This window comes from Astatotilapia calliptera, chromosome 7 (genome assembly GCF_964374335.1).
Source record: "Astatotilapia calliptera chromosome 7, fAstCal68.1, whole genome shotgun sequence".
Lineage (NCBI taxonomy): Eukaryota > Metazoa > Chordata > Actinopteri > Cichliformes > Cichlidae > Astatotilapia > Astatotilapia calliptera.
This window is the reverse complement of record NC_137428.1, coordinates 66394089-66420529: the sequence shown is the minus strand read 5'-3', so window position 1 is coordinate 66420529 and position 26441 is coordinate 66394089. Positions and strand designations below refer to the sequence as shown.

Here is a 26441-nt window from a genome sequence, read left to right as displayed (position 1 = left end):
AAGATCCTGTTGAGACTTTTCAAAATTAACTGAATCACGTGAAAGAGCAGATTATTTACGGATGAGAAGTATAAAAGAGCCGCCAGGTGCTAAAAAATAAACCTCAGACTCAAACGTTAGAACAGGCTTTTCCCCGCAGCACGCCGTGTAATAAATACTCACGAAGAAAACGGCGGCCTTTACAACTTATGTCTAAAAATAGTTTCATGCATCGGTTAAAACACTCGACTCCAGCTACATGACGCGCAGCTGGAAACCCTTCCCGCAAGTCGAGCTGCCCGAGATTCACAGAATTTACAGAAAATGTTACATTTTTGTGATTTATATCGTTATCGGACGATAGAATTTTTATATCGGGATATGAGATTTTGGTCATATCGCACAGCCCTACTGTCAGGGGTCCTTGCTTCAATTTGCACCTTCTTGAGAGAATGTTTTCACACTCCCTTGACTTTGTAAATTCACTATAAGATCCAGCAGAGATCTGGTCTTTTTCCTGAATCATCCTCTGTGGCAATAGCTGTCTGGTGCACCTTTTTTCCTAAGTCCGTTTAATCTACAACACCCGACATCTCTGACTGCACCTTACCCTCCAATCCTTTTCACTTCTTCTGCTGCCAAGGTGCATGACAAGTGCAGAATATTTTAATATCTCGGCCCATGAAACCTTTCGGTACAATATTTACATTTCACATAGATGATGATATTTGACACAGATTTCTCAGATGTACAGTTCATTTTGTATGTCCGTGCCCTTGATTTTATTTTTGATGCTGTGAAGACTTGTTTTTCAATATTTTCTTTCTGCCTAGCCTGATATGTCTGTGACTGCGTGCACGCAGGACAAGGCTTCACTTTGCTAATGCATGAATTCATGGTTCATTCAGAGCAAGGTGTCCTCACCAAGGAAGGCAAATCTCCCTGTTGAGTTTTGTATGATTCTGCACGTAATAATGTCCTCAGGGAGGGGTAGCTCTTGCACAGTCACATCAGAGAAATGTGTGCATTATATATGACCACACTATGCTCTGAAGAATTTGTTAAATTTCACATTCTCCTCCAAACGCACATCAGGCATGTGCAGAACACTGAGACTTCTGGGCGCACACACATCCTCCTCTGATTCAGGCCAAACCAGAGGTAAAGTTGGGAAATATTTGCAGACGTGACAATGAAGAGCATCATAAATAAAGCTAATGTCCCATAATGTTATTTTGTTTTTGTTTTTTAATGATTTGGGACCAGAAACATGCTGTAAATAACAAACTTTGTCAAAAGCTAGTACCGTATTTTTCGGACCATAAGGCACATTAAGCGAAACAAAACAGTCAGATAAGTCAAACTTTACTCAGCTCATTCTTCTTGCTTCCTCCACTTCCGTACAATTGTTGAATTCTCTGGCAGCTGCTCTATTCCCATGTTGTTGCGGTATATTAATGACTAACCTAATATTGTGGATGGATTATCTCAGTTGTTCTCCTGACTGAAGTTTGGTCTGTTTACAGCATCCTGCCATGTGATTGCATTTGTCCCTAACCATCGGGAACTCTCATGTTAACTTTTATCGAGTGTAAAAAAAGTTAGCTTCACTGTGTTTATGCTATGCTAACATAGCTGTGTCACTAGCGATCACGTAGCGCATCATTATATACCAGCTAGCCCAACTTCAGTAACCCTACAAACGTCACTGCTGTTTAGTTTTCTGTCTTCATTTATGTTGGAAGTGATAGCAGAGCTGTACATTTGAATTTGTTTCAGAAATCTCTTATTCAGAACATGCAATATCAGGTTTAGGTGGAAGCTAGCGAGCTAACTTCCTGCTAACTTCTAACTCTGTTAAATGTAACTAATTCTGTTTTCATGGATGCCTGGATGTTAAACGTAATTGTTACACCTGGTAAAGCAACAACACTGATCATTTTATTAAAGATGAAAGAATTTAGACAGTTTTTAACTCTCAGTGATGCCGCAGTGCTCGTTTGACTTTGGGACCTGAAGTTGACAGATTTTTGGACCCAGATTACACCGAGTCCGCGAGGCTCCTGACTACAGCAGCCATAATGCTCCAACAATCCATCAAGCTGCGCGGCTTCATAGCTTACCAAAGTCGTACTGAAACATTTTTGACAGATTTTTGAGCACCGTGTACCGCATAAAATTGGTTCGAGATCAGTAAGCACAACCAGAATTTAATAATTTCCCCTAGGGATCAATAAAGTATTCTGATTCTGATTCTGATACATAAGGCACACCGGATTATAAAGCACACTGTTGATTTTTGATAAAATTAAAGGATTTTAAGTGCTCCTTATAGTGCGGAAAATATGGTATGTACGGTGTGTGTTTATCCACAATGCTTCAGAAATCCCAGAAATATTTCCACATTTTAAGCAGGAATCTGTGATTGAGCTTTAAAGCATCCTTCAGGAGCAACTGTCATCCTGTCTCTCAGACTGAATGAAGCAGACAGCAGAAACTTTCTGTCAGAGACAGATGAGCTCAGATGTAAATAATTGGGTTGGCTCTGAAGCACTTTTTCATCTGTCCTAACTCCGTCTCAGCTGGATGTTTACCTAAAATGGCACTTTTTTTTGGATTGACGCCAGTTTAAGGTGGCATTTTCTCTGAAGCCGCTCTGCGAATTAGGTTTTGAGTGAAACCAAAAGCGAATCAGCAGCTTTCCCCAGCTAATCACAGACCATAGGGATCCCCAGTGGAGTCCACATTTCCTTTTTTTATTAAAAACTATGCAGCATTCAGTATTTTTCAGTTTCCCTGTCATCACAACTTTGCCAGATAATGGTTTTAGGATCAGCCTTGCGACTGTGTTTGATGTGGAAGTATCAGCAGTAATGGAAACTTCAAAGACATAGCTGGCTACTTTGATTCAATGGCATCTCAATTTACTTCACTGGCTTAATGCTTGCACACACTGTACATTTTGCCATCACAAAGATTCCAGAGCTTCCATTTGAAGGCCATCTGAGAAAAAGAAACTGAACTAAAATGTGTTCGTGATTCAGCACACGATTCATTGTGCATCAGAAACGCAGCCCAAGGCATCAACATAAATAGACCACACGGACACACCTGCCCATATATTACACATAAATAGATACTATAGACAGACACGAGCATGTGTTCACGATCTCCTTGTTTTCCTCCACAGCTCCTGGGCATGGCATTCTCCATGACATTGTTCCACCACATTCACAGAACGGGAAAGAAGTATGACGCTTAGCCTTGGGACAAGCACCAAATGGAGAGGAGCCCCAGTGCTTGATGGGATAAAGACTCTGATTCAAACATACATCCATGCTTTCCCTCTTTAGAGCATCCTTTTCCCCCTTCTCAGATCGTCTGTACAGATTCCAGCTGCTCTGTCCTGCTGTCTCCTCTCACCATTCATTTTGCCAAAGAGTAACACAACTGGAAGAGAAGAGGCACCTACTTTTGGCAAGGAAGAGAATCCCATATGTTGTCCCTTCTCTTGAGTACACTTGTTTTTTGGCTTTTTCTGTTCTTCTTTGGCTTGAACTAACCAATTGCTGGAGGGAAAGACAGACTTTGAGACAATGAAGACTTTACAAATGCCCAAACAGCCCCACAGGGCGAAAAAACCCACGAAAGTGACAAAACCCTCCACCTCATGTGGAGTTTTTTTTCTTCATGCTTATTAAATTCTAGCCCTGTTTTTTTCCCCTTGTAAATGAAAAAGATCCAACATGGCATGCTAGTTTTCTACTTCACTGATTTATCAATGAAATGACCGTTGTTATTATTTTTATTTTAAACGTATTGTTTTCTTGTTGGATTTGCTTTTGTAAGTATATCATCCTGTGGAATGTAAGTGTCGAACAGATCGGTGCAATGTGTGTGTGGGTATGTGTGTGGGATTGGTTTTGAGGTAACATTGCTGCAGACGGGCAAAGGCACGTAAGGATGCAGAGGTTTAGGTGAAATGAGCTTCATGGAGGAGCATCGCGTAAGCACGAGGAGTCATCGGTGGATTCATTTTACACCAAACATTTGTCTGCGAACAAACTCGCACACATGCATTTTGTGCTGCCACGCAGCAGCGTACCCGTTCCCTGTTAGACAATATAAATGATGTAAAATGGCTGTTTATTAGGGCTCCAGCAGCACTGTCAGCTGTAGAGATCTAGGTGATAAAGTCCCCCCTTTGAGAAAGCAGACTGGGTTGTGTACGCGCATGCATTTTATCACACAGTTCAAGCTGCAGAGGAGAAAAAACCCACTGAGAAACACTTAGAATCAAGGGCAGGATGGAGCAAAAACCGAGCAGACACGCTGTCTCGTTTCGGCTATCAATAGCGTTAACAGAGGTGGCTCTAGCCTTTCTGTACTGAAGATCTCATCCATTCACACCGCACTCCTCGTGCTTTCTCTCGGCGGCTTGCAACTCAACCCTGCCTCTATCTTTTCTTTTTCACTCTAATTTTCTTTCTCCGTGTCAGGCAGCAATGAGTTTCATGCTCCATCCAGTGCTTCTGCTGACATTCCTGCTCATCACACGTTTACACCTCCGGTTTGCAACCCCCTTCAATTTTACGTAGGCTTCATTTTCTCGCAGCAACCAGAGGTGGGGCGAGATGGGAGTGTGAGAGTGTTGCCAGATCAAAGCTCAGACTGATATGTATGGCAACATGCCCTGTAGGACACATCAGTTTATGTCTGTTTACATCTACATTCACTGCAGGGGGCCAGAGTGCCAGCCTTCCTCCTGGAGACTGAAAATATTCCATCTGCTGTGGCGACTTCAAAAAATGCCCTCCGGTGTGTCTGCTCTAGGCTTCAAAATCTCCAAAGAAACAGTGGAATAAAGACCTCGCTTACTGTCAAAGGATCACTGTAGCTTTTGGAATCATAAGGTTGTATTCAGTTGTGACATAGTGCTTTCCAAAGCAAGTGCAATTAGAGATGTGGGAAGATTGCTATATTTTAATCAAGAACAAAAAATAGCAGTAAATAAGCCGGCCAATAATTACAAAACATTTGTAACAGAATGTTAGCAGATTGTTTTGCACAAAGGTTTTTACTACAGAGGGAAGATTTTAAAGAAATTGTCTATTTAAGCTGATATTTTACCACAGTTGCGTCTTTACCATCTTTATTTTGAATTTCTGTTACTGAACCGTTGACCTGTATTGTCATGTTTGCCACTATGCCCTGTTTCTCTTCATCTCATCCATTCAAGCCGATTCAGTTTGTAGATTCCTGCAAGTTGGTTGGACTTCAATTCAGTAGCAACTCTTTCAGAACACAGTAAAAGCTCATATAACCTTGGAATTGTGGAATCTTTATGATGCAGAGTACTGTACTTGCACGAGAGGAATTTAGGATTGTGTTTTACCACCTAGTTAAGTCAAGTCTCCCATTTATAGCCTATATCGCCTGCTCATGTGTAACCAGTAGAGCTGAGCTTGGCTACCAGGGAAGCTGCCAATTAAACTTTTACAAGTGGTTGCGTTCTAAATTGTTTCCTACATTATAGCTGCAATTAAATTTATTGCTTTGAATGATGCATCAATGAAGTACTGTCTATTCCTGCTACCTGAACTAACAAAGAAAATAAGCCACTCATTTACTCACGTGCCCCCTTGATGTGAGATGCTTCAGAGTATCTCCTGAAGTCATTGTTGGCATTTTAGGAAAAATTAGTCTGATGATTTCTTCATTTAAGGGAGAGTTTTAGGAAGAGAAAGGGGAATTCTTGCAACAGGAAGCAACAAATTTGTGCTGTTTTGTGCAGTGACCCTGCTGGCTGTAATACACTGTCTGCCCCCATATGCTCCAACTCTTCCTGTTGTGTCCATGGGGGAAACATGACAGCTGCTGATGTACAGTGCAGGCACGAGCGATCGCGTTTCCTCTGCTCGGCTGCCTCCACAAACTCAACACATCCCTTACTTACTGCCTCACTCTGCAGACACCTGGCGCTATTCAGTAACTGGCAATGTGGTTTGGACCCCTTAAAGCACTCGTAAGGTACCTGAGACGGGTTAGCGGAGGAATAGCTCAAAACAGTTTGGCAAATGAGGCTGTGCTGTATCCTTACTGCAAAAAAAAAGGTTCAAAGGAAACCCGAGATAGCCGCACATGTAACAGAAATACAAGAATGCAGAATAGTGGGAATAAAGCAAATCTGTTGGGAGGTCAGAGCCTCAGCCTGCGGACGCTGTTTGCTCTCGGCTGATCTGACTGGGGCGACATTTTCTTCTCTGTGTAAAATCCTTACCCCATTTTCCATGATTATGTCAATGTTACATTGTGTTTGTAATATGCGGGGATGAATGCCATTTTAACAAGGGGGGCGGCTGTTTAATTATGTTCGTTTTGTACACTTTTCTGCTGTTTAAATGTTTGTTTTTATACAATATGCTGTTGATTTTCTTGTTGTAGGTTCTGTTTTTATTGGCTTTCCCCCCATTTGTAGTTCACTTTGAGTACATGACATCATTAAGCATTTTTTCCTAGAGGATTAGTCTTTGCAGTGTTCCTCTACAACATGCAAAAATGCCTTTTCTGTGTTTCAGCGATGCAGGCGGTTAAAGCAATTAACGTAGAACAAATAGAAGGAAAATCTGGCATATAGTATCAGGCAAAGTCCACAAAAGACATACTGCGCTTTTGTCGTTGTCCTTCTTTGTATTAGGATCAAATTTAATTGAATTAGGACGCGCAGCTATAATCTGCAGTATCTCTTCAAACTGCCAGTGCAGGACCCATTCTGTACTCTTAGAGCATGAACTGTTAGACGACTGTACAACAGAGTTCATCTCGCTCCAGTGTATCAGCTCACTGTAAATATGCCCATTTTACAAGTGATGTAACTTACTGTTATACCTCTGCCACTTCGCCTAACATTCACATCAACAGGCTGGTTTTCTGACAGCCCGTGCCCTTTTTATGCTCACTTACAGACACTTGTACTGTATGTTATCCACTTTTTATGTCTGCCAGATTTCCTGCCTCTGTTTTCGCTTCAAGCACGAGAGCGGTGTAAATGTTCAGTAAATTTGTGTTTGCGTCAGTACAGTCCTCATATATTTTTGACTGCATTTTCATCTTTTAGTAAAACATGATTTCTTTTTTTTTTTAATTGATTTTTTTGAAGGAGTATAAAATATTCCGTCTCATCCAAGGAAGCACTCCCAGTAAGCCACGGAAATGGTGAAGGAAGGATGCACATGCAGTAATTGGGTTTCGTCTGCTGTGAAAAATTCTGAACATAAAAACTGTTTTTTGTTGTTGTTTCCTTTCGTTTTGTGTGTGTGTCAGAATCATTTTTTGCCACCTTCGACATATTATTTCTGTAATCTGCTCCTAATCCTTCCCCTGTGCTGAAGCTGAATATGTGAGCAGTGGAAATGTATGCTCTAGAAATGGTGTGTTTGATGTTGTGTTCTGCTGGGTGGCACTATCTGATACCTGCCAGCCTTGTCCTGTGGAGTTTTCTGCTACACGTGAAAGCACTCTGAATATCTATACTAGCTGGTGCACTACTTTCTCTTTACTCGCTAAATCAACTATTTTTTAAATAAAGGAAAGAGTGTCAGAAAAAATCTCTCGGTACAGTACGCTTATTGCCTTTCTTGTCTAATGACTTGATGCTTCGGATTCCCTTTTTATGTTGCCGTCAATTAGATTTGATTCAGAATTTGTTTGTGGGGTTTGGGGGGTGGAGTGGAAGACTCGGCATGAAGAGCAAAGTGGCGTCAGCAGATCCCATGATACATGAAGTGTTCTGTGTATACAATCCCTGTCTGAAAATGGGCTCTTTTTAAAAAAAAAAAAGCATAACAAAACCTGAGGGACTGTTGTCCTAAAGATGCTGAGATGAGCTAATGGTGGTGAGCCAGTCAAGAAGAGGTTCTTTTTCTAAAGAACAAAGTGAAGATGATGAAAGTGGGAACCATTGCCAATTTGTCTCACGCTTCAACAGCGCGGAGTGAAAAGCTCAGTATTTTTGTGTGCAGCTTGATCCCCTCCTTTTAACCTAATTGTTATCGGGCCTGTGTGCGATAGTGAGTGGAGTTTATTGTGCCATTCCACCCGGGCTTTTTGTTTTTCCATCACTGTTCCTTCTATGCAAAAAAAAAAATTATGACCTATTTTAGCCTTTGTACAGATTATTTTGTATGAATAACGTACTGAAATAAAGTGAAAAGAATCAATCACGGATACTTTTATTTTTTATTTCCCACCTCATCCACCGCACAACTCATTTCATTAACCTGAATTTGGAAGGCTTTCGTTTCAATGAGGCTGTTTACTTTGTCCCCACACGGGACTGCTGAACTTGTTAACCTGCAGTGGAGGTGATCTGCAGGTTGTTTCTGGTACTGCTTGTTCTCACACGGTCTTGTTTCGCGGGGTATGCTTGTCATCTTTTAAACATCACATGCAAAAACAGCATGGCTCATACTGCTGCAGGGTTACTGTTGCTTCCTATTATTTGTTCTTTTAAACCTCCACTGTGCTTAATAGATCTGCAGTAGCAGGTGGAATTTTAGACACATGCTCTCATTTAAGGGTTTTCAACCATCTAAAGATGTCAAAACTATGCAGGTACGTTGGTTGTTTTATTCAGAGTTCAACACAACACAGCCATGCCATCTCATCGTTTTCACACACCTGGACCCTATTGTTTTTCAGTAGGTCAGCTCCAGGTTATCTAATTGGTATTTTGCCATGAAGCAGAGTTATGAGTGTTGTATCATATGATCTGACCTCCACAACCACACAATATGCCACCACCAGTATGGGGTATATTTTGGGATGCAATAACAGAAAAGCAGCCAGCAAGTGCTCAGAATATCTATCGTTCCCTGTTTCCTCTCAGCCAAACGGATTGCCACCCAGCCTAAGTATGGTACTGTTAGAGGTTTCTTGCAGATACAAGAGAGTTTGTCTTCTCCACTGGTGCTCAATAGGGGATTTGTTTTGTTGCTTTCTACAATAATGTAAGGTCTTGACCTTATAGTGCTCTTCAGATAGTCCCATTTACTGTGTTTGTGTGCTTTTAAGTCAGAAGTGGAAGCAATTGGGATGCTGCAAAGAAGCATACAGCTGTGATATCTAGTTATTTTCTACACTGAAGAAAATAGTACCAATAAGAAAAAAAACCTTGAGTGGGTAGGTCGCAAATTTAACCTGCTGCTGGTTATGAATGTCTTGGCTGAAAATAGTTACATTTTATTATTATAATGACACAAATTCCATTAATAAAACAAAATTGGTCAAATCGCTGTATTTTGTCTGAGTTCATGGAAGGAGGACGACACCACTTTCTATCTGTGCTATAAATATGAAGCCATAGCCAGCAACTGGCTAGCTTTGCTTAGCTAGGTTTAGCATTACAGACTATTTTTTACGATTACAGATGAAGCAAAATTAGTGTAAAAATTACAAGATGTTTGGTTTTTATAGGCCATTATGTTACAGATGAATACACTAACATGTCAAGTTCAAACCGTGAATCAAAATGGGGAAGAAAGGTGATTTAAGTGACTTTGCTTTTAAGACAGCTTGTCTGAGTATTTCAGAAACCGCTGATCTTGTGGGATTTTCCCACACAACCACCTTCAGTTTGCAAAGATGGTCTGAGAAAGAGAAAATATCCAGTGAGCGTAGCTAGACTACTTCAAGCTAAGAGGAAGGCAACAGGAAAGGAAGTCAAATAACCACTTGTTACAAGCAGGCTATGGAGAAGTTCATCTCTGAAAGCACAGCACATAAACCCTTGGAGCAGATGGACTACACCAACAGAAGACCACACCGGTTGCAACTCGAGTCAAGCTGAGGCTCACATGGGTTCACCCAAACTGGGCAACAGAAAAAAGTTGCCTGGTTTAATGAGTCTGGATGGGAATGTCCGAATTTGGCATGAACTACATGATGACATCAATCTAGCCCAGTGTTTCCAACCACTGTGCCACGAGAAATGACCAGGTGTGCCGTGGAAGATTACCTGGCTTCACCTGATTAGTACTCCAGGCGATCGGTGTGAGTAATGGGCAGAACAATTACATCATCTATCGATTACATTAAATGGGTTGCCAACCGCCAGTAAAACAGAAGAAGACGAAGAAGAAATTACATAGCAATACATAAATATTTGAAATAAAAAGTAGTCACTCTGACCCAGGCCCTGGGGAAAATTCCGACCCAGATGAAATGCCAGAAGAAAGCAAAAAAGGTATACTGGGGACAAACCGAGCCAACTCCACTATGCCTGCTGTGCGGAAAAAACTTATCAATGTGCTTTTTGTGACAGTTTTGTTTGGTGGTGTGCTGCGTGATTGTTCTAATGTGAAGTAGGTGCCGTGGCTCCAAAAGTTTGGGAAACACTGATCTAGCTTACCTTGTATCAGTGGTGACATAAGGGTTTGCCCCATGTACCTCCAGGATGTGGTGGAGTGATTCAGCAACTGTGTGATGCGAAATTGCTGCAACCAAAATCTGAGGAATGTTTCCAGCAATTTTCTGAATCCATTCCACAAAGATTTGAGGCCGTTCTGAAGGCAAAAAGGGTCCAACCCATTGCGAATGAGGTGTAAATGTATGGTGATGGCATGTCACATACAAAAAAAAATGTGATGATTCATGACACAATTACCAAAAACTCTAATATATTGATTGGAGCCAATCACAGGAAGATCCACCATACTTCTAATTTCTGTGTTCAAACAAAGCTCGAGGTATCTGCACAGCTCAGGACATCACTATGGTATCACCCATCTGTATCATCTCTCTTTTCATATCACTCCCAGTTGGAATCCATAGATTCCATTAGCACTACCAAAGGTAAAGTAAAAATGTTGCATAATTACAGAGTGCAACCTCCTCCCAGTTAAGGTTCTGTTCAACTAAAATCTGATTTGTATTCAATCTAAAAAAAAAAAGGTGAAACTCATTAAATACGAGTCTCTGGCAAGTCACTGAGTTACTGAGGGATCTGGTGTCCAGTGATGATGTAATACATTAACTTTATAGTTACGTTTTTGTGCTTCCGGTCATTCTGACAGATGATCCTTCATCACCAGTCAATAATCAGCTTTCGTCTTTCAATCTATATCTCTTCACAGAGTTTGTGGCTTGACTTCTTTTTTTCTTTTTAACTTCTTTATTGGTTTGAATGTTATTTACTCAAAGTTTGGCAGATTCAATCTTAAGCACACTGGAGACATCACAGCAAAAGGCAATGTCATGTAACTACATTAGATGTTCCTCCTCTCAAAAATGTCATTGTCCAGCCTCTGTCAACCGTCCTTCTGCTTTATTCACTGGAACAGTAATCTGAATCTGTAATCTGCAGACTAGAACATGAAACTTTCACAAGCAATAAACATTAATACAGAAAGACGAGTGCACTGCGTTTGTGCGATGTGGAATCTAGGCCCTTTGACATAATGGCGAGAGGAGACAGAATGCACAGGGGTAAACTAAAGGCAGCTTGTAGGCCATTCAGCTGCTGTCAGCTAGAGATATTTTTTGTGCAATCTGACCCATCAGCCTACATGGACAGTTCTGGGTCTCACCAGCACGGTGAGGCGGCGTCACAAATCCATGCCCCCCCTTTTTTTAAGCCACCCCGACACCAGCACAGCTTGCAACCCACCCGCTTCTCACAGATTCACATGGCGCCTGCAGATCTGCTGGGTGGGGCAGGAACTGGGGACTGTTTACAAGTGAAACTCGCTGTAGCTTTACACCTCAATAAATAATGGACCGGAAACTGAATCTGGACCGAGCTGAGACATTCTCCTTTGTCAACCCGTGGATCAGATACTTTCTCTTCTTCTTCAGCTTCTTATTTTGGGTGAGTAGAGTTGCAACGATAAAAGTGTTGCAACGATAAAATATACTCTAAATATTTTGGAGAATGCAAATCACCAGCAATCAGAGAGCTTTCAAAGAAGACAGATCTGCTACAAAGAAAAACCAAAAAATATATAAATAATAAATGGAGAAAAGAAATTCAGCTATTATCAGGAGTTAAAAACAGCAGGAGCACCCAGCCTCCATGCTGCTACCTATTTCACGTTTAGTACAGTTACACATGAGAACTTTGATTGCCTGTATACATCACTGCAGCAATGCATTCGTAACAAATAAATCGAGTACTGACTCATACTAAACCATAAAACACCATGTAAGCACACTAGTACTCTGTAAATGAATTCTACTTGGAAGCTGTTTCTGAATGTAATAACTGCAGCATCATTTCACAGCATGATTGCACAAATGCAGAGTCCACAGTTACAGTGCTGTGAAAAAGTATTTGCCCTTCCCGGTTTCTCATTTTTGTCTCATTTATAAATTTCAGCTCATGTAACAAATTTTAATATTACAAAGATTGTCCAAATAAATGCAGTTTCGTAAACGATGCTTTCGTTTATCAAGGAAGGAAAGAAAAGCTATCCAATCCTACCCGGTGCTGTGTGAAAAAGTAATTGCCCCCTCAACCTAATAAGTGGTTGTGTCACTCTTGGCAGCAAGAACTGCAATCAAGCGTTTGTGATGACTGGTATTTAGTCTTTCGCATCGCTGTGGAAAAATTCTGGCCCACTCTTGTTTGCAGAATAGTTTTAATGAAGTCTCATTGGAGGGTTTTCAAGCATGAATGGCCTTGTTGAAGGTCACGCCAAAGTATCTCAACCTGATCTGAGTTCGGACTTTGAATAGGCCACTCGAAACCTTCAGTTTGTTTTGCTTTTTTGAGCCATTCAGAGGTGTACTCGCTGGTGTGTTTGGATCATTGTCCCGCTGGATTGCCCAAGTGTCCTTAACCCTCATAATGTCCTCCCGATTTCCATGCACCTGTGGTCCTCAGGGGTCAAAAATGTCCCCATCTGGTTTGATTGATACTTAATTAATATGAAGTGGATTTTCCCCCCACTTTTAATTAAAACTTAATTCAAACATTTTGACACAATTTTTTTTTATTCCATTTCAAATTTAAATCTGATAAAAACCTCATAAAAATGAATTTTTTCTTTGTTTTCAGGTAAAAAATAAATGAAATCATCAGTTATCGTGAGGATCGTTTCACAACCAGAGTCGGTTGCTTTAACAGATGATCACAGACGGGTTTATGTCAAAGTTAATTTAGAAAGCTGTTTTTAAACTACAAGTTCTTTACTGGCAGCACATAATCACATCTGTTGTCCTCTGGGCTCAAAAATGACCCCGTTTGCTTTGACTGTTTATAAAGCAACAAGTATAAAATATCATCCATCTCTGTGTTTCAAGGTTTTATTCAACTTTATTCCAACTCATTGCCTGACAGTTTTCTATATTTTGGCATGGTAGGAGGGCATGAGTCTGAGTGAAGGCAAACTTTCATGAGGACAAAGGCGTGTCCATATTTGACACAAGTGCAGGAGGAAGCTCAGGTTTATTCCTCTGCACTGGTCCCATCATGGACAGCATTCTTTCTGCAGTTGCAGGCCAAGGGGCATATACAGTAAACAAGCTGTTACAGGTGATTGTTTTCTTTTGGAAACCTGCAATGTTAGGGACAACTCGCGTGTCCTGACTGCAGGACAGACGGTTTGCCATCGCACACGAGCATGTTCCATGTACAGCTGGACCTGCATCACATGCTGCCCATGTTTTTGTCTCAAAGTTCCCTGGTTTACTTGGATGTTCTGTTAGAATGGACAGAGTCCTCTGAAGAGGACTTGGTGCTCATACAGTCACATCAGTACCAGGATCTTACATCACAGCAGGAGAAACACCCACTTGTTCCATACACCTCATGGGAGCACGTTTGTGTCATGAACAACGATCATCTATTGTGTCTTTATCAAGAAATTATGTCCTTTTTGTGCTTCTATGATTAATCTTGTGTCAGCATGAAAACTTCTCTACCAGACTCAGGATGTCATAAACTGGCCGTAGCGACTCTACTGGATGCACGGCAGTAAGAATCAACACACCCACATATGCCTACAGCTGCATTCGGTCCATTTTTCTTCCTCTCTCATCGTCCCTCCTTGTTCGTCATCGAGTTGGCTGTAGAGCAGGTCATCTGCTAATTGGATGGTTGTTGGTTCAATCTCTGTGTGCTCTAGTCTGGAGTTCTTACCAAGGTGTCCTTGGGCAAGTTACTGAACCCCAACTTGGTCTCTGAAGCATCCATTGGCATGTGAACGTTAAAAAGCAGAATACAAGCAGAATACACTGTGTATAATGCTTTCAGTACTCGAGTAGAAAAGCCACTGAAGGAGTATGGGACCTGGCACATGTGCTTGGACTGTGGTAGATCATCTTTCTCTGAGGCACATGAGAGAGTCAGGCATCGTCTGTCACTGGGAAGGTTAGAAGACCAGATCAGTGTTTCCTCACGTTACTGCAAATATTCCTCTGTCTCAGCTGATTCCTCTTTCCTGCTTGATTCTTTGTCTTCATCATAATTGAAATGGATGATGTGTAGTCCTCTGACACATCTTCTATTTCAGTTTCACATTCTGAAAATTCAAGAAACTTCAAGAAGCCCAGTCACTTTCTCTCCAAGCTCCTCAGACTACCATGTCCTGGATGCCTGAGAACCTACTTGAACATAGTTCAGATTCTTCATCACTTTTCTTCACTTCATAGCCTTCTTCCACTTCTGCAGGTGGCTGATGTGCTTTTTCAGAGAAAGGGTAGCATGTGCTCTAAATATTGACAATATTTTCTATATCTTCCAACCCTGGATCTTCCTGAACATTGATTCTCCCTCCTCATTATACTAGAGGACAATATGTGCTTTGTTCTTCTGCTCATTGCAAAAAAAAAAAAAGTATGCTCATCAAAGTATGCAAATCTCCAGTGCAATGGAGGCTTGTGAGCATACTTTCTGTGTATGTTTTATTGTAGGGTCTACCTTACAATACAAAGCACCTTGATGCGACTGTTGTTGTGATTCTGCGCTGTGTAAATAAAATTCCATTGAATATAGAGCACCTGCCTCCTCGTTATGCTGCCTGTTGTTGTTGTTGTTGTGGTTGTTATGACCAGTGCTTGACCCCACACATCAGTGATCCAAGATCAAAGATGTTTGAAAGCAGTATGGTGTGAAAATATGACCCTTTGCAACACTTTGTACTTTGGGGTCATTTTTGTCCACGAGGACCACAGGTGATATAAAATCCAATAAAAACCCCATAAATAAATCAAGACAATCATATTACTATTTGTATGAAATGTTGTGTTTGTTTTAAGCCAAACATTCCACCAATTTTAACTTTTATCTTGTCAGTCTTCAGCATATTTTCCCAAAAGTCTTTGGGATCATCAGCATGTTACTGTTTGGTTTTTTTGGCAAATTTGAGCCTCTGTGTTCTTTTTGGTCAGCAGTGTTTTCGCCTTGTAACTCTCCCCTGGATGCCATTTTCGACATCAGTTTCTTTCTTATTGTTGAATCGTGAGCACTGACTTTAGCTGAGACAGGTGAGGCCTGCAGTTCTTTAGATGTTGTCCCAGGTTCTTTGGTGACCTGGTGGACGAGTCGTTGATGTGCTCGATGTGTTGGTGAAACAGAAAATAAATTGGTTGATATATTTGAACGATATTCTTAATGGTAGATAAACTGTTACATTTCAGGCAGTATAGTGGATACATAACTGCATAAATGTGTGAGCACGCTGATGTTAATGGATGCTTATATGTTTTTTGCTCACTAGCACAGGAGATGATCTGACCCAGTCACAATTCAGCCCCTGTCAGTCGCTCACACCATCACACCTTCCATTTCTCCCGTATTCAAGGACAGGTGCCCTAAATCGCTTATTTTCTAACAGATGTCAGGCATGCACGCACTGCTGATATGACATAATCATTATGCATTTTGTGCAAGTCTTACATTATACACGCTCCTCTACTGTGGCTGTTAGTGTAACAAAAAGACAACAAGACAACTGGGAAATGATAGAAAGGTACAGCGGATACACTGAAGCAGCCATTAAAGCACCGCGTCCTCCATGAGCAGTTGCTTTCGCACAAAAACACACACTATTAAAATAGAGCTGTTTGGCTCACTTACTTTCCCAGCACATTACAAGTCGAGCACACAGATCACATCTCTAACTCTGCTAACTCCCTACACCTCCATTACATCCCCGTTCATCCAATCCTCCACAAAAACAGCAGGGGGGCAAACACTGTACTGTGCTCCTACTGTGTTTAGAGCCAATCAGCAATAACTGCACCCGCAGCAGCCTCATACCCCAGCCTGTGTTGACTTTGTTTATCAGACATGGGCTCAGGAGCGAACACTGCAGCCCTAATCCATCAGGCCTTTGTCCCCCCGTCCCCGTGGCTCAGTTGAGCTGGCTTTCACCTCCACACAAAATCCTCTGGGAGAAGTCTGATTCATCCCTTTGAAAAGCCTGAAAAACAGAGCTGGAATACATTCACTGTGTAAGTGTGTCTCCTGTTGCAAATGCCACCCTCATTCACAAAAGGCACAGTCAGTGGAAAACTGACAAAAGGAGCTGCAGGTGCACACACTCCTACACGTCAGAAAATACCCCTGAAAAATGTACAATGGTACTTCCAAAGAAAATAGGCGCTATCCACGTTTTGTGTTTTGGCAGCTTTTCTCTTGTCAAGGTAGATTATTGATTCAAAAAGTAGTACCATATCCTGTCATGCAATAATTTACATCTCCAGAGCACAAAACACCGGTTTGGCATGAAGGCTGGCCAAGGAAAAATTATACCTCTTTCAAGGAAAATTACACCTCTAGAGATCCAATACAGGCTTCTGAGACAGAAACAAATCTGTGTTTATAAAGGCTGAACAAAATGCATCCTTTATACACAAAAGCAAACACGCACAAATTAGTAATCAGGAGAATGTCTGTGAATTCGGAGGCTGGAAATGGAAGCCAGGACCGCACAGATTGTTATTCAAGGTGAGAAAAGCAATCACAGAGAGAAGGGAAATTAATGTTGACAATGCAATCAACGGGAAGCGTTAATTCCACCTGTTTTCCACTCACTTGGCTCCTTTAATACGTCGATTCTATTTGGGTGAACTCACCTCTTCAGCAGTTCACAACACGTTTGGGTAACACTGTTTAAAAGAAGGGCACGCACACACATCACAGTCAAGAACTAAGTGAAGTTAGGGTGGATAATAAAAACAATTCTCTAACCAAGGTCGAGTTCTTCTCGCAGTTCTATAAATCCTGATAAAAACTGGAGAGAGCATTTTTCAGTTCTGGAGGATTTCCATCGCAGTCACAGGTGGACTGAGTCTGATTTCTGTTGCGAGGTTCCACATTAAACCGAGGTCCATATGTTATTATTTTTTTCCCTGTTGATATCCATCTGTCCGTTTACCGCCAACACATAAACTAGTGATGCAGTTACCATGGCAACGGGTGCTCTGCCTACTCAGCACCTGAGGAAAAAGCTTATCATCACTAATCTAATCACACCTGTCCTGCAAACAAAAGTCCGAGGCGGCACCCTGGAAGGAACATGTTTCCTTTCAACAACTTTTTAAACATCCAAATAAAGACTCAACCTGGATAAATTACAAATACACAGCATTTTCTGGGCTTTGCTATTGTTAATTAATTACCAGCTTAGAAGTATCTGGTGTTGAATTTCCCAAGCAGAATACGAAGGACAGACAGCAAACGCGATAGAGGAGAATTACTTGCTTTCTTTGCTGGTGAAAAATAAATAAAAATTGCTGGTAACAATAAAATCATCTCCTTTTTTTCCAGGTTTTCTCCCTGTTGATTGTTGCAATTGGTGTGTATGCTAAAGTCCAGAAGGCCACAGGTACGCAAGACGACACTTTTCGCTCACACCTCCTAAACTCCAAAGTGAATTAAAGACCAGCAATAAACCGTCCCTCATAAAAAGAGGTGCAGGAATGAGGTGGCACTCTCCTTGGGATCGTAAACTGTTTAGCTTTCCTGGCACAAAGCAAATGTGTGTCAGGCTTTCGCCTTCATTTTACCTGGTGTCTTTAATTTTGTAATTACTATGAGATATATATATAGTTGAGAGACAACCAAAATTTTTTTACCTGTGTTCATTGTGCACAACCCCACAATAGATCATTAGCTGCTAGCGTAGGAAGGGATGCTGCAAAGACAGGGAAACAAGGTACATGATGGAATTATTTAAATCAAAATCAGGTATTGGGGTTGGAAACAAACAGAGGCTGTTTTCCCATCTTTCTGCCAGACACGGTGAGGGATACGTTCCTGATCGACCCGGCTGTCATCTTAATCGTGGTGGGGGTGGTCATGTTCTTCATCACTTTCTGTGGCTGTATCGGAGCTCTCAGAGAGAACATTCGCCTCCTCAAGACAGTAATAGACCTCACAGACACATTACAAATACTGGCACAGTGTTTTGCTTCCATCTAATCCAAAGCCAAGTCTCACATCTTATGTGTAACAACTAATCTGTCCTTTAAGATGATATTAGTCACAGCCTTTTAATATTTTTGTCTTTACTCCCTAGTTCTCCTTCAGCCTCACACTGGTCTTCCTCACCCAGCTGGCCATAGCGATTCTGGGCTTCTTTTACTCCGATCAGGTATCTGAATCTTTACAGACTGTTCTGTGCGCTGGCTCAGTTATTCTACGGGGCCATTTAAGGCCACATTCAGGCTCCAGTGATAACAATGAGCACTATTGATTTATGGTGTCATTTCCCGGCTTTTGGACTTTCTGTACATTTGTAAACTGCAGTATATGCAACTTAATAAGGCAGACATCTGATCCCACAGATGGGCCAGCTTAGCCCACAGGGGAAATGTCTTGTTAATGTCTGTGCTGCGCAGCATACACAGGAAACAGAACGGCAGCTTCCAGTGAGAATCAGTGTTTGTGTCACTCTCTATAAATCCTCCAAATGACTCAGGCTTGTTCTGTAGACTGACAGAAAATACGCGAGAACTTTCTCTCGGTATTACAATGTGATTTGAAGTGACTGGATATAAAAACTATTTGGGTTTATTGTGGCAAAGTTTTAAATGCTAGTGGCAATAACGGCAACGACAGCACTGTGTTCAGTGAGCTAATTGTTGGCACCTGGGGACAATGGAAAGAAGCAAGAGTGTGCTTCCAGGCAAACTCATAAACTTTAACGTACTACGTCTCTATGTATATGAATAAATAATGGTGCCAGTAGCAGTACCAGTACCTTTGACCACTGGAGTTTAAGTTTTATTGAGCTCGCTGACATGTTTGGTCTTTGCATTGATGCGTTTGTTTTGCAGTTATTCCCACAGACCACAGCTTTTATTGATTTCAGAATTAAGTCAACCTGACTAAATAGTCTCATTCGCAGACTGTCTCCTGCCTCTCTAATTGATACAATTAGAACAATTTAAAACAAAAAAAGAATTTTAACGATTGTTTTTTATTATACATTAATAATAAGTTTAATTCCAGGTCTAGATACATTAAAAATGTCTGTTTTTGTGACCATAGGTGATCTACTCTGTGGCTGCATGAATGTACATATGTACTACAGTACTATATCTCAGCCTATATCTTATACTTATATGACCCAAGTGATTGGTTTGGAGACTACGGAGATGAGAAGGATCCCCCTCCACTTATCCCCTTCACTAACATCCCATTAGGGCTCCACCGAGAATAAAAACCACAACAGCCAGCAGTGGCAGCACTCGCTGTCATCAGTGGCGGGGATCCTGGTGCCTGATGATACCTCTCCTCTCCCTTGTGTTCTCTGTCAGCACTCAGACTGCCTGCTGCTAAACAGAGTAGTTTAACAACCCTCCCAGCATCCTTCCTCGCTAAATGATTCAAATGCTTCGGCACTTCAAAGTGGAACCAAATGTTCCATTTCAACAGATCCCTTGAAGGAGACTTTGCCGCTAATGACACACTGTGACGGTAGCCTCCAAAGCCCACGAGCAAACTGCACCACGTGGGAACAGAAACAGGGGAAGGCACAGGGTGAGCGTAAGGAACATTGTAAAAATCCTAACACAAATTAACAAAACTACTTCAGGATAACATTTTGGGCTATTTTGACAGTGCTCACAGTATTTATCAACATAACCTGTTCTAACGTAGTTTGTAATGCGAACAATTCACAAAGCCTTTAGCAAAGCATTCAGAGAAGTTCGTTTTAATGAGAATTTAAAGTTCAGTGGCTCATTATCATACAGTGCTCCTATTAGTATATATTACATCTGAACTCAGCCTGTATAACCATGGCCCTCTTTGTTCTCAGCGTCTTAAAGGGTGGAAGAATAGCAAAAACAAATATGAACAATGCAAGCCCTCGTTAATACTCTGAAAATGAAAATAATCTTACAGACAATGAAAGTTAAAGTAACAAGCAGGACAAAATTTCACCGTCTGAATCAGCCTCGTTCAGTTTCAAATGCTCATTACTGATAACTCAGTCAAATAACGTATTCATATATCATCTAGGTTTTGTTTATTCAGCTCGAGAGGAGCTGATGAAAATCGACACATAATAACAAATGGCTAAGTTCAAGTAATTATCTACTATAATGTAGAACCTGCATATGTGCTTTGTGTTTGGTATGCGCTTCATGTATAGTTCTCACAGGCACAAATGGTTTTATTATGTATGCTGTACTTCCTGCTCTGCTGCCGCCTGGTTTACGTGCATCCCGCGGGACGCTTTACAATGTAAACAGGACGATGCTGTGTTGCCTCCAAACCCATGTGTTAATATTTGTTTATTTTCAGAAAAAACTGAAGTGGCCTTTTATGGAAAAAAAAGTTCAATGCAACATTGAACATGAATACCGTTTATGCAAATGTGAAAAGTCCCACAAAAAGTCGATCAAATCTACAGCAAAGCCACCTGATTAACTATGAATAGGTGTCTGACAGCTCCCCAGAAACCGTTTTAGCTTGGATCTGAAATTATCCTCGACTTCATCATTTCAAGCTTTGTGGGGATTTTCCACTGCATCTGTTCAAAAGAGGGTTCACAAAAAGGTACTTTACGATCCTCCAAAATGCTACCCGAGTAATTAACTGAGAGATCAGTTGTGTCAATGAGCACCTTAGCAGGCAAGTAACAAAGACATCTGTAGATAGTTTATTGTAAAACATGCAAAATGTTGATATTAAAGCTGTTATTCTGTGTATTCAATCAGCCTTTTCCTCTCTCTTAGGCACGGGGTGCTTTGGGAAAGTTTGTAAAGAAAGCAATTGTGCACTACAGGGATGACCTGGATCTGCAGAACCTGATGGATTACATTCAAAAAGAGGTGCTCTCATTGGCCATTTCCACTGAGCCGGAGTGGCTCCTTTTGTCTGTAGAAGTCTTCAAACTGATCACAGATAGTTTATTGGATGCATCTGAGACTAAAGCAAGAAACCGCAGTTTGTTTTGTTTGTTTTTTTGCCTTAGCGAGGGTTTCCACAGGAGGCTACATGCAACTTACAGTTCCTGTTCTCTGTGGGTCACCTCATGTGAAACTGCTCTTCCATCTGCACATGCTGGCACATTTATGAGTTTGGGTTTTCCCACGGGAGAAGCCCTGACTGGCAGGATGCCCAGTACAGACCAACACTATGTTTCTAAATATACACCCGATTTCACTTTTCACTCTTCATTTTTCTTTTTCCCCCCAGTTCAAGTGTTGTGGATGGAACAACTACACTGATTGGTCTTGGAACCTCTACTTTAATTGTACACATGACAACCCCAGCTCTGAGCGCTGTGGTGTGCCTTATTCCTGCTGTACTCCTGTTCCTGGGGAGGTCAGTCTTTCTCTGTTTAGCCTCTTAACATACACAACATGTACAAACTAACAGCGTGCCTTAAAAGAAACCTTAACACAAACTTTCATAATCTTAAGATGATGTATTATTAAGATTGTTGACCTCACAATTTCAGTCAGCATTTCAAATTTGTTCAGTGTTTTAAATCTTCTCTGTCATGCCGAATTCACTTGATTAAGCAACTGACAAATCAAACCTCCTTCACATTTATGATAAACAGAAACAAGAAAGGCAGAAAGATTGTGACATGAACAGAACAAGCAGCTGTATGATGATGAAACAGGCTCTTAACACTTTATTAACAGAGAAAAATAAATAAAACTGCTGAGAATTTAAAGTTACAAAAAAAATCTTGTATCTTGACTCAGCAGGGTCTTATGCAGGAGCTTGGTGAGTAGAACAGACTGTGGCAATAAAGGATAACACACGTAAAGCTACCCAGCCATGTCGACACAACTGTGCGCCAGTTGTGTGTATTTCACATTCACCTCCACACATCTCTCTCTGAATGCAAGATATGTATGTGGCCAGTATTCAACGGGAGACAAAGTATGGCAGCTATGCATGTATTTCTTCTAAACTTGGAGAAGAGGACTTCCACGGGTCCCTTGAGTCTCCAGACAGTTACATTTGATTAGAAGTGAGGCTTCTCTGCTAAGACATCAGACTGTCTTATCCAACAGAAGTGAGACTGTCAGCTGATGATGGGGATTCAAGACTTTCCACTGACAAGCTGGCATTAAGAGAGACCCAAAGAAAATTTGAAATCATCTATAAAATATACCCGATACTTTAGCTAATGGTCTGTGGATGCTGAATTATAGCCAGCACTGCCTGACTGTGACAACCTGCGTTGTTTTGACATGTACGCAAGTGTGTCCAAACTAAGAGGCTCTCAGTCGGGAGGTGGCAAGAACACGTCTGCATCTGCTTGTAATACCAAAAACTGCTTTTACCTTCCTTTCCTTTGGGATTAGCTGTCATGCACAGAACTGGTCTCATAATGGCCAACCAGTTTCTCTTAAAAGGAATCTGCAAATTGATTGGTTGAGTACCTGAATGAGTCACTGCCAGGCAATTTCCATCTTAAAGAAGAAAGAAAAAAAAACATGTTTAACATATTCCGATATGATCAACCTTACAGTAAATTTGCACAGATGATTCCAAATCAAAGTCTTCTTTCATGAAGGTTTTATGATATTTTGAGACTACTGAATCAACACTACAGCTATCTGCGTGCATGAGGATCCATGCTGTCATACAAACAGCATATATGTAAATGTCTGCATGAGCACAAACTTTGGATTCACAAATACACGCAAAAAAATCTCTGTACAGACGCAGCAGCACAGCTTGAAAACCACCACTGAGGAAAAAACATCTATCACACTATTGATTAAACATCATGCAACTCTGAAAACAGATCACAGCAACATTTTACAACATGGGGTAAAAATAAAATAACATTAAAAACAACTAAAAAAAACGATTAATTAAACAGTTTGAGAGCTGCTGCTGTGCTGCGACCTGCTGGTAGTACCCTGTAACTGCATGGTTCCCTCAGGGATTAGGTAGCTTTTCTTTTCAGACCCAGTGGGTTTTGCTTGTACTGCTCACATTATTTTCTTTCCTCTCAACAAACGTCACTCTTTCATTATTTCCAATTTACTTTCAATTCAAAGTAAAAACAAGCAATGTGAAACCAGCAGCATGAAAGCGAGATCTGAACGTCTTTAGAGTGCTTTAGGTTTATGTGCTTATCAATGTATCATGCACTCAGTGTTTCGTCTGTCTTTGCTTTTGTTCATCTGGCTTACAGGCAGTGATCAACACTATGTGCGGTTTTGGAGTTCAAACGCAAAACTTCATGGAGGCAAACAAGTCGATCTACCCAGTAGGCTGTGCAGACAAAGCAGTGATGTGGATCGAGTCTCATCTGCTGCTGGTGGGAGCTCTCGCCTTGGGTCTGGCCTTGCCTCAGGTAACCCAGTGTAGTAATTAGGCAACACAGGACTAGTAACTTGCCAAAAGGACTAGTTTCATCTTGAATAAGACTACAAACAAACAAGCCAATATAACTATTAATGAAAGTTTGCTGGATTCAGTGTGTAGCAATCAACATATTGACTGGAGACGCTCCCTCAAAGGCAAACTTCAAACTGGCGTTTTTGGATAAATGGTAAATGGCCTGTATTTATATAGCGCTTTTCTAGTCCCTAAGGACCCCAAAGCGCATTACATATCCAGTCATCCACCCATTCACGCACACATTCACACACTGGTGATGGTAAGCTACATTGTAGCCACAGCCACCCTGGGGCGCACTGACAGAGGCGAGGCTGCCGGACACTGGCGCCACCGGGCCCTCTGACCACCACCAGTAGGCAACGGGTGAAGTGTCTTGCCCAAGGACACAACGACCGAGACTGTCCAAGCCGGGGTTCGAACCGGCAACCTTCTGATTACAAGGCAAACGCCCAACTCTTGAGCCACGATCGCCCGGATGTGGCTGCGAAAACAGTCCAAGCTAGACTTCAGCAATCAGAGCCATGCAGACTTTATACACGCATACAAATCTCAATCTGAGAGCTTCCCACGGCCTTTTTTACAAGTTCAATATCGTCCTTGTAAAAAAAAAATAATAATAAATTAAAAAAAAAAAAAAGGGATAAAACTTGGATTCTAGAGGAAACCAATAAGGAGTAGGGTTAATGTGAGGCCACTGTGAATCAAGGGATTTGGAATGGTGTGTTCTACCTAGACAGCAATAACTAGGCACATTGGGACAATAAAATTTTAACTGCACATTATTCATTTATTACACTATCCTAGAATGAGTACAGGTTAATGTGCAACAGAGGTAGAGGGGTGTGTGTGATAATGTAATATGTCTAAGAGATGCTGACGACTCCCTGATTCTCACTGTGCAACGCACCACGATCCCCCAGCATTTCCGCTGCAGCAGACGGAAATCTAGAGAATCTGAAATGCCAGAATTTGAAAATAGACAGGCCTCCTCTTGAAGCTCTTCTTCCTCTTCTAAATCCCTCCCATGTTGTCCCATAAATATGTACCAAACATCTATGCTGACGCCTTCTATTGCAATGGCAGTCCTTTATACTACTTACCTGCTAAAATTTCCCATCATGAACTGTATTTTTTTAAATGGGTCAAGAGAAATGTATTCACACCTAAGACCACCTAAATTACAAAATGCTGACAGGATGTGTTACGGGGATGATTTTGTTTTGCCCCTCTACCAATGATGCTAAAAACATGCCCTGATAACTAAATAAAACCATTCAATACTCATTAAGCAAACATGAAATCAAATTAGCACTTATAACGAGCTGCCTCTAAATAATTACTCTGTTTACTTATTAAAATGTTTCAGCTAATATTAAATGGCAATCTAGCAGAAGGTGTAACTTTAGCACAGGATGTTTAAACTGATTTGTCTCGTTCTCATCTGTACGCTAGGCTCTGCAGTGAATCTGAAGAGAAGCACAAATTACCCACAAGGCCCGACAGAGCAATTGCATTAGTTTTCTAATGCTTTGATGTGCCGTAAATCTGATGAAGTTCTCTTTTAAGTCTTGCATATCCTCTCAAAACACTTACCGACACTTACTTTGTCTGCATAACAAGCCAAAGTGTTAATTATAGACTGCTGTTTAAAAGCTGTGTTTGCAACCCAATGGTTTGGTTTCTCTCTGTAAGAACACCTTATGATCGGCTTGACAGGTGCGTGCAAATGTGAGTACGCAATTATTTTAAGTGACTCGTTTGAGTCAGTCTCAACTAATTTGGGAACCTTTCTTCCCAGCGCCACATTGCAGCACCCTGCTAAGGGACCTTGAGATGCTCGGTACAGAACGTACAGTTACAGAGAGCCTCTTCTGTGATCTAAAGTGGCTGCTGTTGTCCTCTAGATTGCAGGAATTGTGCTGTCCCAGATCCTGATCTCTCAGATTCAAGATGAGATTACCTCAGTGTTGTGAGAGCGCTACGACAGAGGGGAAGAAAACGAAAGAAAGGAACTTGCAGTACTCCACTCAGCTTCTCTGACATGTTCAAGGACATCTTTTCTACAGCTACTACTGCAATATCTGGGCATGTGATATTCTTAACATGTGGTTGCCTACAGGTATACAAGTGTGATGCACTTTAATGTATTATTTACAGTCAATTATATGCCAAGTGTATATATTATTAACCGGTTTTGAACATTGACGTCAAGATTTCATCTCTTTAAATGTGAAAAGTTTGCTTATAGAATTGAGTTAAAACATATGCATTTATTATTTTATGTTACTGTTTATCACTGAACATCAGCTCACATAAAGCAAGTCATTATGTGTCGTTTTTTAAAGGTCTGGAAACACAACATTCACACACTGCTCGCCTCCCTCACTCAGCTAACGGGAAAGAAAGAGTGAAGTAGTAAATCAAACAATTTCTGATCCTAAAGTCAAGGTAGGCGTAGCCACACCTCCACACAACCAGGCAAGAAGGTGTCACACTGGATTTTGTGCGAATGCAGCCAATATGCAGTGTACGTACTCGCCACTGTGGGCCATCTGTTCTGCAACCCTGTGTTGGTCAAACAGATACAGACCTTCAGCTGTCCATGAGAGACGGAGAGCAGAATGTGGGTAAA

The 26441-nt window shown here is 41.2% G+C and overlaps 2 protein-coding genes across 7 annotated transcripts in view; both read left to right on the top strand.

Moving 5' to 3' along the window:
- Positions 1 to 8198, top strand: part of tspan9a (tetraspanin 9a) — a 192232-nt gene extending 184034 nt beyond the window's left edge. For all 5 annotated transcript variants that reach the window (XM_026176640.2, XM_080304952.1, XM_080304950.1 and 2 more), the window contains one exon: positions 3170 to 8198. In XM_026176640.2, the coding sequence (XP_026032425.1) occupies positions 3170 to 3241 (72 nt within the window). In that variant the 3' untranslated portion in view covers positions 3242 to 8198. The remainder of the gene's footprint in view (positions 1 to 3169) is intronic.
- A 3410-nt stretch (positions 8199 to 11608) lies between these two features.
- tspan33b (tetraspanin 33b) lies at positions 11609 to 26139 on the top strand. Of its 2 annotated transcripts, XM_026176636.2 has the most exons (8): positions 11609 to 11845; positions 17750 to 17807; positions 18219 to 18346; positions 18501 to 18575; positions 21169 to 21264; positions 21632 to 21760; positions 23601 to 23762; positions 25714 to 26139. In XM_026176636.2, exons 1-8 carry the CDS (start codon positions 11750 to 11752, stop codon positions 25780 to 25782), a joined length of 813 nt encoding a protein of 270 aa, XP_026032421.1. In that variant the 5' UTR covers positions 11609 to 11749; the 3' UTR covers positions 25783 to 26139. The 2 variants fall into 2 exon arrangements, with proteins under 2 accessions (XP_026032421.1, XP_080161074.1); XM_080304948.1 differs by lacking the exon at positions 21169 to 21264 and having other exon boundaries at positions 11624 to 11845.
- The last annotated feature ends 302 nt before the right edge of the window (positions 26140 to 26441 follow it).